The sequence below is a fragment of the Camarhynchus parvulus genome, chromosome 2, assembly GCF_901933205.1.
Source record: "Camarhynchus parvulus chromosome 2, STF_HiC, whole genome shotgun sequence".
Classification (NCBI taxonomy): Eukaryota; Metazoa; Chordata; class Aves; order Passeriformes; family Thraupidae; genus Camarhynchus; species Camarhynchus parvulus.
In genome coordinates, this window is record NC_044572.1 from 9,076,366 (window position 1) to 9,090,601 (window position 14,236).

Here is a 14,236-nt window from a genome sequence, read left to right on the forward strand (position 1 = left end):
TCCAGGTGCTACATGCATGGAGAGGAATCTGACCTCAAAGGAATTGTGTGCCAGAGTTACAGCTGTTGAGACTACAACTTAAACACACAAGGGAAAAACATTTTGTCATCTCACCTCTCGCACCCAAACTCACCTATGCAAAGAATGTTTCTTAAAATTACTGTTTTTCAGCTTTTCCTACAGCACCACACCCAGGCATCACTTTTTGCATTTCTCCCCACAGAATCCCAGAATGGGTCAGGCTGGAAGGGCCAATGTGGTCCAACCTCCTGCTCAAGCAGGGTCACCCAAAGCACACAGCACAGGATTGTGTTCAGATGGTTCTGGAATATCCAGCGAGGGAGAGAGACTCCACAGCTTCTCTGGGCAGGCTGTTCCAGTGCAGTAAAGAGGTAAAGAATTAAAGTAGAAGAAGTAAATAGTAAAGAAGTTCTTCCTGCTTTCAGGTGGAGTTTCTGTGCATCAGTTCCTGCCCATTGCCTCATCTCCTGTTGCTGGGCACCACTGAGCAGAGCCTGGTCCATCCTCTTGTCACCCCCAGTTTTTGAGAGTAAAGACACAAAAGGGGAAGAAATTTTGTCATCTCACTTGTAGCAGCCAAACTCACCTATTCAAAGAATATTTCTTAACATTATTCTTTTTCTTTTTTCCTTCTCCTTTCCCCTCGGCTGCACACCTGGGCATGGCTTCACAAAATCACATCGTCAGTTAGGTTGGAAAAACCTCTGAGACTCCAACCCATGACTGAACACCACCACTATGCCCACCAGACACGCTGTGACTCTGTGGAGCCGGGAGCAGCCATGGGGGTTTGCAGCTCATGACTGAACACAACCATGCCCACCAGACAGGCTGTGATTTTGTAGAACCGGGAGCAGCCGTGGCTGTTCGAAACGCGGCGTGCACAAACAAAAGCGCCATGACCGTGCCCCGCCCGGAGCCCTGCCCTCAGGAAGTCCCGCCCCTCCCCGGGAAGCCCCTCCCCTCCCCATGAAGCCCCGCCCCAATGGAAGCCCCGCCCTTCCCTCGGCCCCGCCCCCAGCCCGGTGCAGCGCCGCCGGCGGCCGGCAGGGGGCGCTCTCCGCTCACACGGGACGCCCGGTGGGTCCGTTCGAGAAACTTCCGGAAGCGGCGGGGCGGAAGTGACGGCGCGCGCTGGCGGCGCTTCCTGTTTGCGGCCGCTGCCGTTTGTCCCGGCGGGAGCGGCGGGAGGAAACCGGCGGGAGCGGCGGCCGCGCTGAGGAGACACCGGCGGGTAAGTGCGGGGCAGGCAGGCTCGAGGCCGCCTCGCCGCGGCCGTGCGGGAGGCAGGGGCAGCGGGGAGCGGGCGCTTCGCCGGGCCGCGGTGCTCGGCAGCGGCGTCCCTGGTAGCGGGGCCTCGCGGCGCGGCGCGGCCGGCGCAGGCCCCGCAGTGCTGGATCGGCCCCGGCTGTCGTGGGGGCTCTGCCCGGCCTTGGAGGGACTCGGGGATCGCAGGGAGCTCGGGGAGGGAGCGGCTGTCCTGGGCTCGCCCGGCACTCGGAGCGGGACAAATCCCGGGACGTTCGGTGCCAGCCGCGCTGCCGCCTGTTCGCCGTGAGGCAGAAAATAAATTCCGGATTTCCATTCCTTGCTCACAGTGGTGTCAGTTCCCAGGGGATGAGAGCGAGCCTCGTTTCGTTAAACAGACCTTGTCCTTGAAGCGCTTTTTGTCGCAGGGTACTGCCTTGGCGGCTTGCGAGCGGTATTGCGTTCTCCGTTCTCTACAGTCCCTGAAAGGAGATGGGGGTGAGCTGCGGGCCGTGCCTGCGGTGAGAGCACCAGAGGAAATGGCCTTAAGATGAGTCGGGGGAGATTCAGATTAGATAACGTATTAGATATTTGATTAGATAGTGTATTAGATATTTGATTAGATAACGTGTTAGATATTTCGCATTTAGGGTGGTCAGGCACCGGAATAGGTTGCCTAGGGCGGTGGTGGAGTCACCATCCTCGGAGGTGTTTGGGAGCGCCTGGATGTGGCGCTGAGGGTTGTGACGAAGGGACAGCGGCGGTGTTGGGGGATGTTTGGGGCTGGATGATCTCAGCGGCGTTTTCCACCCCTGATGATCCTAAGCCGAACGCGCTGTGTTTCTCCCCGATGGAAGCAGTTCCGATACGTTCCGCTCAGTGTTTACTGCTCGGGGGCAGCAGGGAGGTTTGTTGTGGGTGAGGTCGGCAGAGGTCGGGTGTTTTGAGCTCGCTGTTGCCAGGTTCCGGGCCGAGTTGAAAACTGACACTGCCAGGTAAGGAACACTGTTTGTCCTCAGTATTTGTTGCACTCCGGAGGGGACAGTGGTCTGGGTTTAGGACTCGCGTTCCTGTTTGCACCAACACTTTGTGTTGTGTTGCTGTCTGAGCCCTCCTTGGCTGCTCAAAAGGTGTGCTCCAGCCATTCTAACACAGGTGATAGAAATAATACAAAATACTGAACAAATCTGTTCTAAATTGTGGTAATAATAAAGTGCTACTTATTTAGACACGGTAACATGAAAGCTGCCTTTATAATGCGCAAATGGTTAGGCTTGTGTCATTGCATAGTCAGTGATCAAACTCAAGAGTTTTTAGGGTATAAAGTGTCAAAAAGTGGTAAGAACAAGGTGCTTAGGGACACAAAGGGAACAGCTGGGATGAAGCAAGGCTGTGCCTCTCCGGTCCTGCAGCAGAGGTTGCACTCACTGCTGCCTGCTGACCTTAATTTTTGTTTACTTTTTGGAGATCCTTGTACTCCAGTTAGGGATTTTATGTTCAGCTGGTGATCAAGAGCCTAGTAGTGAAAATACCATTTAGTTTGATGGATTATGTTGTCAAAGAAGATTTGTTTGGACCAATGAGTAAATGTATTTGTTTGGACCAATGAGTAAATGTACTTACAGATCTTGTCTCTGTGATTACTTTTTTATTGCAAACAACCAGAATTTTAACTATTGCACAACACTGGTCTAACTTTGTGTACTCCCCTTGGCGCCTGTGCTGACTTCTCAGTGGAGAATAAGAGTGTGTTGAAAATGGAAGTTAAATTAGTGTTAAATTTTCTTAAATAATCTCTATTTGAGTAGAAGTTCAAATTGCTGCTTTTATTGGCAGCACTGTTTAGACTGCAGTGCTACTAATAATGTAAACTAAATCTGTAAACTGCAGTTTCCCTTGTTCTCCATCGGGCTTGTCTTTTAAGTACTTGTGCTTTCAAACTCCAGCAGATTCTTACCCAGACAGCTTCTCTCTCTGGTGTATTCTCTGTCCTTCCCAGATCGGTGCAGTTCGCTAATTTATCTTGTCTGGGCTTGGGAAGAAGAAGGGAAGGGCTTTACTTTTGTGTGACATGAAGTTTTAGTTAGAGGGCTGATGATTTTTTTTTAATAGATAAATAGATCTCTTTACCGACTGATTCTTTCTTTTATCCATTAGAAGTTTTGGCCTGTATGCGGGGAGAGGGAATAACTTATGTTAAATCATCATCATCTTAAGTAGGATATAAGAGTTCCTAACAGTATACAAGAAATAAATACCAGGTTTTTGGTTTGTTCTGCATCTGTGCCGAGCTCGTTGGCGCAGTGAGCTCTGTGAGCTGAGCTTGCGTGGGGCGAGGGCGGTGACTGCGTTGTCCCGAGCGCGGAGGTGTCGCGGCCGTGGCCTGGAACGGGCGGAAACGTCAGCGCGGGAGCCGGGGCCGCTCGGGGCCGCTGCCTGGGCAGGACAGGGCAGGACAGGAGGCTCTCCAGCCTTCCAGCGCGTATCCATCGCTTCTGAGCCGTGCAGCCAGGCTGGCTTTGAAGGGAATTCGTTGCTGTAATTTTCGACTTAGCTGTGTGAGGTTTATGTTTAAGCGCTGTGCTCCTTAAGTAGGAAGTGCTCCATTTCTCTAATAGCATTTGTAAAGAACCTCCTCAGTTGTGTCCTGGAAACATTTCCTGACAAAGCTTTTCCTTTGTCTTATTCAAGCAATGGAAGGATTAGTGAGAAATTAGTTAGCTTTGTCAAAACTTGTTGGATCTTGCATATGATGATTGTTTCTTTCAAGATAGATTTAAAATAAAACTGTAGTTGAGGGTATTGGTAGTTTAAATTCTATTTTCTTTTGTATGAAATACATTTGAATGGATGTTAGATTTTCCTTACTTTAGACTTAATGAAATCGTTCTACTTTATTTATTTAACTGCTAGGGAAGAAATAATTCATGCATATGCATTTCACTCCTACTGTTACTAGTTGTAGGTTTTATGTTTTCTCTTTGTTCTGAATACTGAAATCCCGCTGATATTAGTGAGGACTCAGTACTTAACAAGGACCTTAAAGGCCATATAGTAAGTCTGAAGCCATTCATAGTTACATTGCAGCTATTTTTTATTAAAACTTTAATTTTTCTGATTAGAAATTTTTTTTCTCTCTTAAAATGTAGTCTGAATCCCTGACAGCCTATCAACACTCTGAAGAAGAACTTGCTCTTTGCTTTAATGAAGGTTTATTTTTCTTTTTCTTTGGCTAAAATAAAGTTATCATGACTCAAAAACGCTTAAGGGGAAATGCGTAGAAACTTTGAACTATTTTCTTTTCCCTAAAGGATCATCTGTTTGCATGTGATTATGTGCCTAAAACTTTCTGGGCCATGTCTTTCAGTTGAGGCTTTCACTGTTTTTAATTGCTTAATCATACGCAGATCATATATTTTTTAAAATGAGATACACACTTTTTTTTTTTTTTTTACTTTGTATAAAATAGCCTTTTATGGTGAGTTTTAGGAGAGTGACAGTGTTCCAGATATTTGTGACACCATTCCAAATTTGGACACCTGAGTTGTTTTGGAAAAGTGCTCCTTTGCTTTAAGGAAAGATCATGAATAAGTCCCCTTTTATCAGAGATGAGATGGATAAGCGGGAGAGTCTCAGCCAAGGGAGTGAGGGTGGCCTGTTGACTGATCAACATCCTTTCCTGGTTTTTGTTAGCCAGTTTACATTTCTTTCACAGATGAAGATTTTGGATTTCTTCTGTTGCCATTTTTGGTTGGTTCACTCTTTTTTAATGATTTCTTACTTGTTGCCCTCTACAGGCTTTCCATGTGCCAGGCAGCAGTACAGACCAAGTCCTGTAATTCGTGCCAGAATTGTGTCTTGCTGCCCTTGGGGAGGAGAGGAGTGGACAGGACTCTTTGTAGCTTCCTGCCTTTAGGGGTGAGAGTGTCCTGTGCAGGTGCCTCTTGTTTGGCTGTGGTGGAGTTTTATTGTTGCTGGCTTTTCTACAATGGAACATGAGCTGCAAGGTGAAGCAGCCAGCCCAGCTGCCTTCTCCCTGTGTGGACTGGTATAATAATAACAACTGTATCCAAATCCACTCTGCTGTCTGACATACAAGCAGGATGTTTGCTGTAAACATGAGATTAAACTAAGCTTTTTGGAATGTGCATTTTATTAAATTCATCTCCTGAGGATACTGAGGGAGTATTAAAATAATGAGCATAAACATGGCTATTTAAGTACATCGTATTAATTTAAATTATATGGTAAATTGACATTTTTCTGTGAAACAATAAATTTCAGGAGCCTGTGAAATTAAACTGTGACAGTTTTTCTAAGCTTAGGTAAGTAAAAGCTAAAAGTATTGGAGTTGTTAATATGCTTTACTCTACACTGTGTATGTATAAGTAGGAGGAAAAAAATTAATGCTGGTGCCTTGTTTAAATGTATTTGTCAGGTTTATTAATCACAAAACTTACACAGATTTTCTTACTTTGCATTCTTGTACTCATAGGTAACTTCATTTGTTCCTTAGCATTCTTTTAAAAAATGTTCTGGTAAAATGTTCTGGTAAACTTTGTGTTAGGACAGTGGATTTTTGTGAGTTCAGCCTAAGTGAACTGGGATTCAGAGCAGGGTGTTTGTTCCTCCAGACCTGACAGCAGGATGCAATCCTTTAGTTAATTCCATGGAAAGCAGCAGGTGCTGGCACCTGGGTGGCTGTGGGGCTTGCAGAGGATGTTGATGAGTGCCTGCTCTGTGAACTTTGTGAATCAGGAGTTTGGAACTCAATCCTGCTCTCCAGGTGACTGCTGGAGTCACTAAGCTCGAGCTGTTCTGACATCTTTGAGGACTCTGTGCTGCCCATTGCTTCATGGCCAGAAATAGATAACTTTTTCTGACTAAGCTGACTGCAAAGGTCGCATGCCCCTTGCTGTCTGAATTCCCTCCTGGCTGCTCGAAAGAATTTCTTGTTTGGATGCTTTCTCCCATTCCGTATTTAGTTAGGGGTGCTGCTTTGTCATCTCTGCTGCTTGTTTGTCTGATTACTTGCTTTTCTCTGGCATCTGATCTTATGAAGGTTTGGAGCTCTCTATATATTTGTCTTCTGTAAGGCTTCTCATGCTTTTTATGTAGCTGAGGACTGTGCTGTAAAGAGAGTTTATGAGCCAGGTTCTGGGTAACTCTGGCTGAGCTGTGTGGGGAGAGCCTGAGCCTGGTCATGTGGCCCTGTCACTTGCCTTGAGCCAGTAGTTCAGGGCCACTGTAAGCCAGAACAAAGCTGCCTTCTCCTGTGATGCCTGAGAAATCTATAAACTATGGAAACCTTTGGTTCACATAAACATTTGCCTGTTTGATTTTCATGCCCCGAAGAAGGAGTTGGAGAAGCTGATAGCACACTGTAAACATAGTGCAGTTCCCAGCTTGGGGAACTACAGATTTTTGTGAGCAAACATGAAGGCCATGAAACATCTTCTTTCAGCTGGATTTTTTTTTTTTTTTTGGTTGTCTTCTGAAATTTTGAAGATTTTCTGTGGATAGAGGCAGGAAATCAGCTAATGTGGGCTGGCTTCCTTCTTGCTTTAGAAAAAACTCTCAAGTGCCTAATTAATGAGCCTTGCTTGTATATTTGGAGAAAAATTATTTGACAGATTGCATGTTTGTGGAAGATTTTTGTCATGTCATTTTGATTAGGACAGTTGCGTGGTTTCTTGCAGGGAGGTATATGGTTTGCATCTTTGAAACATTTAGGCATTTTCACCATGCACATTTCTACTAGCCTTAAAACTACTGATTTATTTTTTTTTAATTGGCCATCTTTATGTTCTAAGTCAGTGATCATCCATATTCTGCTTTATTATAAGCTGATGGTGGCTATTTTCTTGAGTGAGTATTTTAAACAATTCTGCCTGAAAAGATTGCAGAGAGAGGTCTTTTCCAGTTTGTGAATATTGTTGGATGTTTGGGGGAGGGGAGTTTTGTGGGTGTGCGTGGTGTTTTTTTGGTCAGTCTTAGTGGCTGTTGAGGGGCTAAATACTAGCTGACATTTTTTTCTTTAGCTGGACAAAAGAAGCTGCTGATGAGTTTTTTTCTTGTAAATGTTTTTAAAACCTTTTTACATACAAAAAGTTCCTATGATAACTGAGGTTTCAGCAGTACGGTTTATGCTTTATGATAACTAGCAGATAGAAATTACAGGATATTAGAGATGAATGCTTCCTGTCACCTGACTTTGGTGACACTTTGATTAGGAGAAGGAGAATATTAAGAATTTGTTTTCTTTAGAAGGTTTCTGGCTTGTTTTAATTCCAGACTTTATACTAGTGACAAGTAAAAACTGAGCAATAGCACTCACTAAAGACAGAATATGCAATCCCTAGACGCTTCTTTGAAACAAATAATTTCTCTATCTTGAAGGAGTAGCTTTTTAGGGTCAGTGTTATCTGTTAAAAGGTGATCATGCTTCAGCTTTGTTTTTTTGTCCCAACTTCAGGCTTCTGTTATCTGGGATATATGGTGTTTATACTGAGTCTGAACTTCACAGATCTGCAGCATTGCTTTTAAACAAGCAGGAAAAGTTTAAAAAAATACTGTGTTGAAATCAATATGACTACCTGTGTACACAAAATTCTGTAGGAAAAAAATGTGATTTATTTTTTACATCTAAGTTGCTTTTCCTACATGCTTTTTCTAGTTAGAAGCTTGAGTTTTAAGTTTTCCCTCTAAGATAGGTACCAGAATTGAGAGGAGAGCTAATGAAGGTCTTGTATGTAAGAAAAGCAGAATATGGAAAGAACACTTAGTATTATGGTATATGCTCCTGTCCTGGGGCTTCTTACTGATTGCTTACTAGTTTTAGGCTGGTATCTTTTGTTAGGAGGGGCTCTGATCTTTAGCCTTAAGCTTGATTCATGCTGGATTCCCTCCTGATTTCTTTGCAGACTATACATTCCATATATGCTGTTCCTCATAAGGCTGGCTGTGGGATTTGATAACAAACTTAACCATACTGACTTTGCTCCTCGCCTCTGTGTTCACAGAGCTGTTCCAATTGTTGTGTGGGAAACAGCAAAGCTAGAGAGGCCAGTTGATAGCAAATATCCTGGGATATTTTTAGTAATCTGTATGTTTACATATTGAACACTGCCATTAGTATATTATTATTATTGACATTCTTAATGTTAATTTTAATGCACGTCCCCAACTTCCTTTGGTGTTGGTCACAGTATTAACTATACCTTTATGGTTTTTTTGATGTGGAGATTTCTTCAAAGGGCTATTTACTTGCTACACTTTAATTTTGTGTTTGTGGGACTGTATGGTTAAGTAGATTGCTAAAACCACCCAAGTTTTAAACACATGGGTCCTCCAATACATTTGCTTCTCTAAGTGGTTTGGAGAAGGGAGGAAGCATGGCAGGGTATCTCTTAAACTAGTTCTGCCATTTGAGGAAATGTGTGTGTAACCATAATCCACAATTAAAGGTAATTAAGCTTTAATCTACAGCAGGAACATATTTTGAAGATGTACCAATTTATTTTGAAAGGAAGTATTTTTTCAGTGTTTATATCCCAGGATGTTGAAAGATACATGTAAAAGTAGTACATTAAATTAATTTCAGAATATTTCACTAGGCTACATCATACTTGGTTTTCTTGGGAAAGAAAAGGAAACTGAGACTGCCTGGGTTAAAATGAAAAACACTGAATGACTTGAGGGGGGAGAGGTTATTTCAATGAATTTTTGTTCTTGATGCACCGGATAAGAAAATGTGACTAACACATTGCTGTATTATGTTCTGAGTGTATTTGGGTGGCTTTCCCTGCAACAAGTTGATAACTACTGGAAAAGGTCACTGTTTTCCTTGTTCCTTAAATTGAAACAAGCCAGCAGTGGTAGGATGGAAAGGGGATTGGATGTTTTGCCAGAATGGAGATTTTTTAATGGTGGAGAGAAAGGCAGCACTGCACAAAGACATGAAACATTCTTGAAACTTTTTAGGAAGGTTCTTTCATCTTAATGGTCATTTAGTTGGAGTAATGGTCAGTGTAATTGTTCCTTGTAATTATTCTCCATTGTTGACAAGCAACTGTCAATATTTAAATTGCTTTTTTAACTTCTGGCTTTCTCAGGACTCTTGTGGTAACTGTTCTTTTATACTAACAAACACTAGGTGCCTCTGCGCTTGAGTTGGTTGGTTACATTGCAGTTGGAGCAATCTTGCCTGGTTATGTTCTTCTCTTGGTAAATGTAAAGGAGGCAAATGGACTCACTAAGACTGAATTTTAAATTTCCAAGACCTGCACAAGCATTGCTTTTCTGAAGGGAGCATGTCAGTGGAAGTGATGTTCTGAAGAACAGATGTGAAAGATGGGTCCCTTTGTTTATGCCCATATGTGCTTTAGACATGACAGGTGTCACAGATAACAGGTGAACTTTTGCATTCAGAGTTATTAATATCTACATCAAAACTGTAATCCAGATACCCTTCTTAAATACTTAGCTTATCAGCCTAATCTGTTTCAGGAACTGCTGTATCTCTATGTGTTTGTGTACTGCGTTTCAGTGGGATTAAAGAACACAAAAATCTGAATTAAAGTAATTGTTTGATCTCTTGACCTAAAGTAAAGCGGTTTTGTTTTGGATTTGGAAAACTTGAACTTTGTCTTTCTTTGCTCAGGTTTGATACAAGGCAGTACCAGGCTCCTACCTGACTTGCATGAAGTAGCAGTACTGGACAAACTCCATTTACAAGTTGTTGTTGTTACAGGACTGGAAAGACTTGGCTGTTGTTACCACAAGAACTCCTGAAACATGGTGGATTATTATGAAGTTCTGGGAGTGCAGAAGCATGCCTCAGCAGAGGATATCAAAAAAGCGTGAGTGTCACTGGCGTAGATGTTATGGATTTTGAGGGACAGATATAATTACATGGTTTTTGGAGTCACAGTTCATTGTCCTCCCATGTTCTTTTGCAAATTCCTGCACATGCTACTTTATCAACTGAAATATTTGAACTGTGATCTTGGATGATTGCAAAGCTTATCAGCCTAGGGGCAAGCTTAGCTTTGCCCCTCTAAGTAAGAAGTTACGAACACTTTGCCTAAAGTGTTTCATTGGAGGATAGGAATTGTGTGCAGGTGTAGCTGTCAAAGAAGGCATTGATGTTAAGATGTCACAATAAGTGTGTTCTTGGAGCTTTATCAACTTTTAGTGTACCAGATCCTTCTTGATGCTTCCCTTGGTTGGCTGTAGTACTGAATAATTACAGAGCTCTAAGGAGAAGCCCACAGCAGAGATATTTTGTTGGAATGTTTTGCTTACAGGTCTCACAGATGTTGATCATCAGAAATGCACAAGAATAATTTCAGAATAAGTAAGGAACCCCAAACTACTTTCTAATTTAAAATATATCTGAGTAGGTGGTTCTTTGTGTACCTGCAGGTTGGTCCCAATATCTAGATGCAGGATACTAAGCAGCAGGAATTTCTTATTTCGATCCCTGACAACCTGTTTAACCGACAATACTGTGTTTATTTGTATAGCATATTCTATTATTTCAGAGTGAAATATCCTTTGTTTTCCTTCACTCAGGTACCGTAAATTGGCACTAAAATGGCACCCTGATAAAAATCCAGACAATAAGGATGAGGCGGAACGGCAATTTAAGCAAGTAGCGGAGGCCTACGAAGTCCTGTCAGATGGTAAGTGTCTCAGAAGGGCTCTTGAACTGCCTGTCTCTGTCCTGGGGATCAGACTGAAAATGGTGATCTATGGTGCTTTGAAGGTATATTGTAATTTTGGTTCACCATCCAACTTGACTGCTTCCTTTTCAAAGGCAAGGAAAGAGAAAGATGCTTGCAGACAAGACAGAATAAACAGAAATTTTGAAGCAAAAATTTCAGGATCTCCCTAGATAGGTAACCAAACTACTAGAAACTGAAATTCACAGAAGTCTATAGAAATTTCTGTAGACTTCTGTGAATCCCAAGATTTAATTTTATCTTAGCAGGTGAGGCCAGTGTTACAGTCAGTATAGGGGCATTGTGTTTATCCTCTAAAATCAGGCCAGACCAACTCTGAAGTATCCACTGTTGGGCCTACAGCTTCTAGTTTTTGTAGCAGTAAACTAGTCTTGACAAAACCCAAGCATATTGTAAACCTTGCTGAAAATTTGGATTTCATTTGAGTGAGTTGTGTAAATTCAGTCAACTGCGATACTAAAGATAGTGTTTATTTTGAATTGTTCTGAAAGAGGTGTTTAGCCTGACCCATGTAGTGCAGGAATGCAGTTTACAGTTCACCCATGTCTTTTTGCTTGAAGAGTATCATTAACTTTTGCCAGTGTTCTGACAAAAGCAGCCTGAATCATAACAAAATGATTTAAGCTACTTTGATTATTTTCCTCTGTAATTGACTGCAGCTGTCTATATGCTATTTCTGAAGTGTCCTTGATTTCACCTGAGACAGTGAGCATGGGAAAGCTATATTTAAAGCTCTAGCAGCATCTAGATTACCTCTCAGAGTTCAGCCTGATTTAGTGAGCTGCAGTCTTGTACACTGTGTTTCTTTGCTTGGTTTTGATAGTTAATTAACAGGGGAGAAAAAGAACTTAATTTATCATTAGTTCATTGTATGCTTGTCTTCTAGAGTACTTTATCCTTCTTAAGCTAATTTTTTTGAGGAGGATAAAAATAGGATACTGGTCTGGTTGTTAAACAGATCTCTAAGTTCTTTGGAAACAGTACAGTGCTAGAATTTTAGAACAGCTTCTAAAAGTGCTGCTAGTTTTTGGATCTATGCCTAATCCTAAGTTAGTGGTGTCTTAACAATCATTTGTGCAGCAGGGATACCAGAATCTTCAGCCCAGTGGTTGAGAGGCAGTGAAATGTTCTGCAAACTTAATGAAATTTTCTGACACCCATTACAGGCTTGAATGATGACAGATTTTTGGCAGAAGAATAGTTTTGTAAGAGATTACATAAGCAAAAAAAAAATACTGAAATTGCGTGATCATTGAACACACTTCCCTTGTGGGAAACCTTGTGGTTTCAAAAATGGAACACTTTTCAAGATGAATTTTGGTCTTTGTGAGCCCTCAGGGCCCCCTTGCTGTTTTCTGCCCGTGACAGTTTATCTACCTTGCTGCTTTCTTCATAATTTCATGGGTAGGTTAACCTCCTTTCTTTAAAAGCTGCTGTCTAGAAAGGCAGTACAGATAATGTATCAAGCTTTTGGGATTTGTCTGCATGGGAACCTGTTGCAAGCTCCTGTTATTTGAGATGATAACCATTATATAAAATTTTAATTCCTGTTAGTCAGAAGTAGTTTACTTTCCAGCATCTGTTTGAGGTAACTGCATGTTCTTTCAGTGATGCTGTTTAAATTTTAAAAACATCTTTCACTGAGGAGATTCCACTGGGAAAAGCGTAATAATATTAAGAGAATAAAATCAAATGCCCTGATTGCTTTTTGATTGATACTTCCACAACAGTGCAGGCAAAGTGAGCTGTCTCTCTGCCTCTTTAAGGTCTTCAGGTTCCCTTCCAGTACCAAAGTGCCAAATGTAGAGTTCATTTTTCTCTCCTTTCTCATGAATACTGGCTGGTCTGCAGTGAAATTAATAGTCATTCCATGCCTTCTAAAATAATAGAGAGCAAGCAGTTTGAGTCACATCCTTCCTTGGTATTTTGGAACATCACTTCATTCTCCATTCCATATCCCACAATTAAGCCAGCAGAAGTGGTTATAATTAATTTTAGGGGTTTTGCAGTCGCTGGTATAAACACTGGTCTTTGTTCTCTTAACTCCCCCACAATGGGCTTGGTCTTATGCAAGAAAAGGAAGAGAGACAAGGGTCAAGGTTGGAAAGTGGGAGAGGAGGAATGGAATGCTTAAGCACTGGAACTGCTCTCCAGAGAGCCTGTGGAATCTTATCTCAGAAATTGATGCCATCACAGCTTTATTCAGGCAAGATGTGACCAACTTCACAGTTAAACTTGTGTGGAGGAGCAGGTTGAAGTCCAGAGGTCCTTCACAGCCTTAAAGCAAATTACTATATGAAGTTTGTCCTTAAACCAAACTTCTTCTCGTCCATCTGGACTGTACCTTCTACAGCTTACTGGTCTTAAGTTTGAAGTTCAGTAGCTGTTCTTTCTGAACTAAATTGCTTTGGTAGTTCTTTTTGAAGATGCTCAGCAGTTATATATCAGAACTTCCTTAAATAAACTAGCTTTGAGAAGATGCTTAACTGAGAATGCTGCTTAAGTGTTTTTATTTTTTCACAAAACCAGCAAACCTATTTACTGACATGATGTACAACTTCTCCTTGTAGCTAAAAAACGTGACATCTATGACAGATACGGAAAAGAAGGCCTAATAAATGGAGGTGGAGGTATGTTGACAATCAGCAATTTTTGGCTGTCTCTATTTTCTGTAGCTTTCTTTTCAAGACAGGAATCTGGAAATGCCTGTACTAGGGCCTAAAATGCAGTCTTTTAAAAATCGAGATTGCAATTGTTTTTCAGTTTTTCTAGTTAGTATAAAAGGTATTGCTGTTACCTGAAAACAGAGAAACTATTATGAAAAGTAATGAAGTAATGTGTGTACTTAAATTAAATGATAGCTGAAAAAGAAATTTTGGAAGTTGTTTATATTTTTAGATGATTCCAGTACCCTACAGGCCTGAACTTTCTTATTGTTAAGAATATGTGAAGGTAACTAAAATTTAACTTTTTCCTTTTTTGTTTTGTTTGCAGGTGGAAATCATCATGATAATCCATTTGATTTTGGATTTACATTCCGCAACCCAGATGATGTCTTCAGGGAGTTTTTTGGTGGAAGGGACCCCTTTTCATTTGACTTCTTGGGTAAGTGATCCCCTGGTTTTAGTTATGTGTATCTAAAGTGTGGCTAAAACTTTACTCTTGCAAATGTAGCTAATGTAGATTTAATAGAAATAGTTCTGAAAATGAGGCAAACAGCT

At 41.7% G+C, this 14,236-nt stretch overlaps 1 protein-coding gene across 2 annotated transcripts in view; it reads left to right on the top strand.

Moving 5' to 3' along the window:
• Positions 1-1,144: 1,144 nt before the first annotated feature.
• The window catches only part of DNAJB6 (DnaJ heat shock protein family (Hsp40) member B6), a 57,940-nt gene continuing 44,848 nt past the window's right edge, over positions 1,145-14,236 (top strand). For both annotated transcript variants that reach the window (XM_030969672.1, XM_030969664.1), the window contains exons 1-5: positions 1,145-1,255; positions 10,022-10,130; positions 10,846-10,955; positions 13,586-13,645; positions 14,010-14,120. In XM_030969672.1, the coding sequence (XP_030825532.1) occupies positions 10,066-10,130; positions 10,846-10,955; positions 13,586-13,645; positions 14,010-14,120 (346 nt within the window). In that variant the 5' untranslated portion in view covers positions 1,145-1,255; positions 10,022-10,065. The remainder of the gene's footprint in view (positions 1,256-10,021; positions 10,131-10,845; positions 10,956-13,585; positions 13,646-14,009; positions 14,121-14,236) is intronic.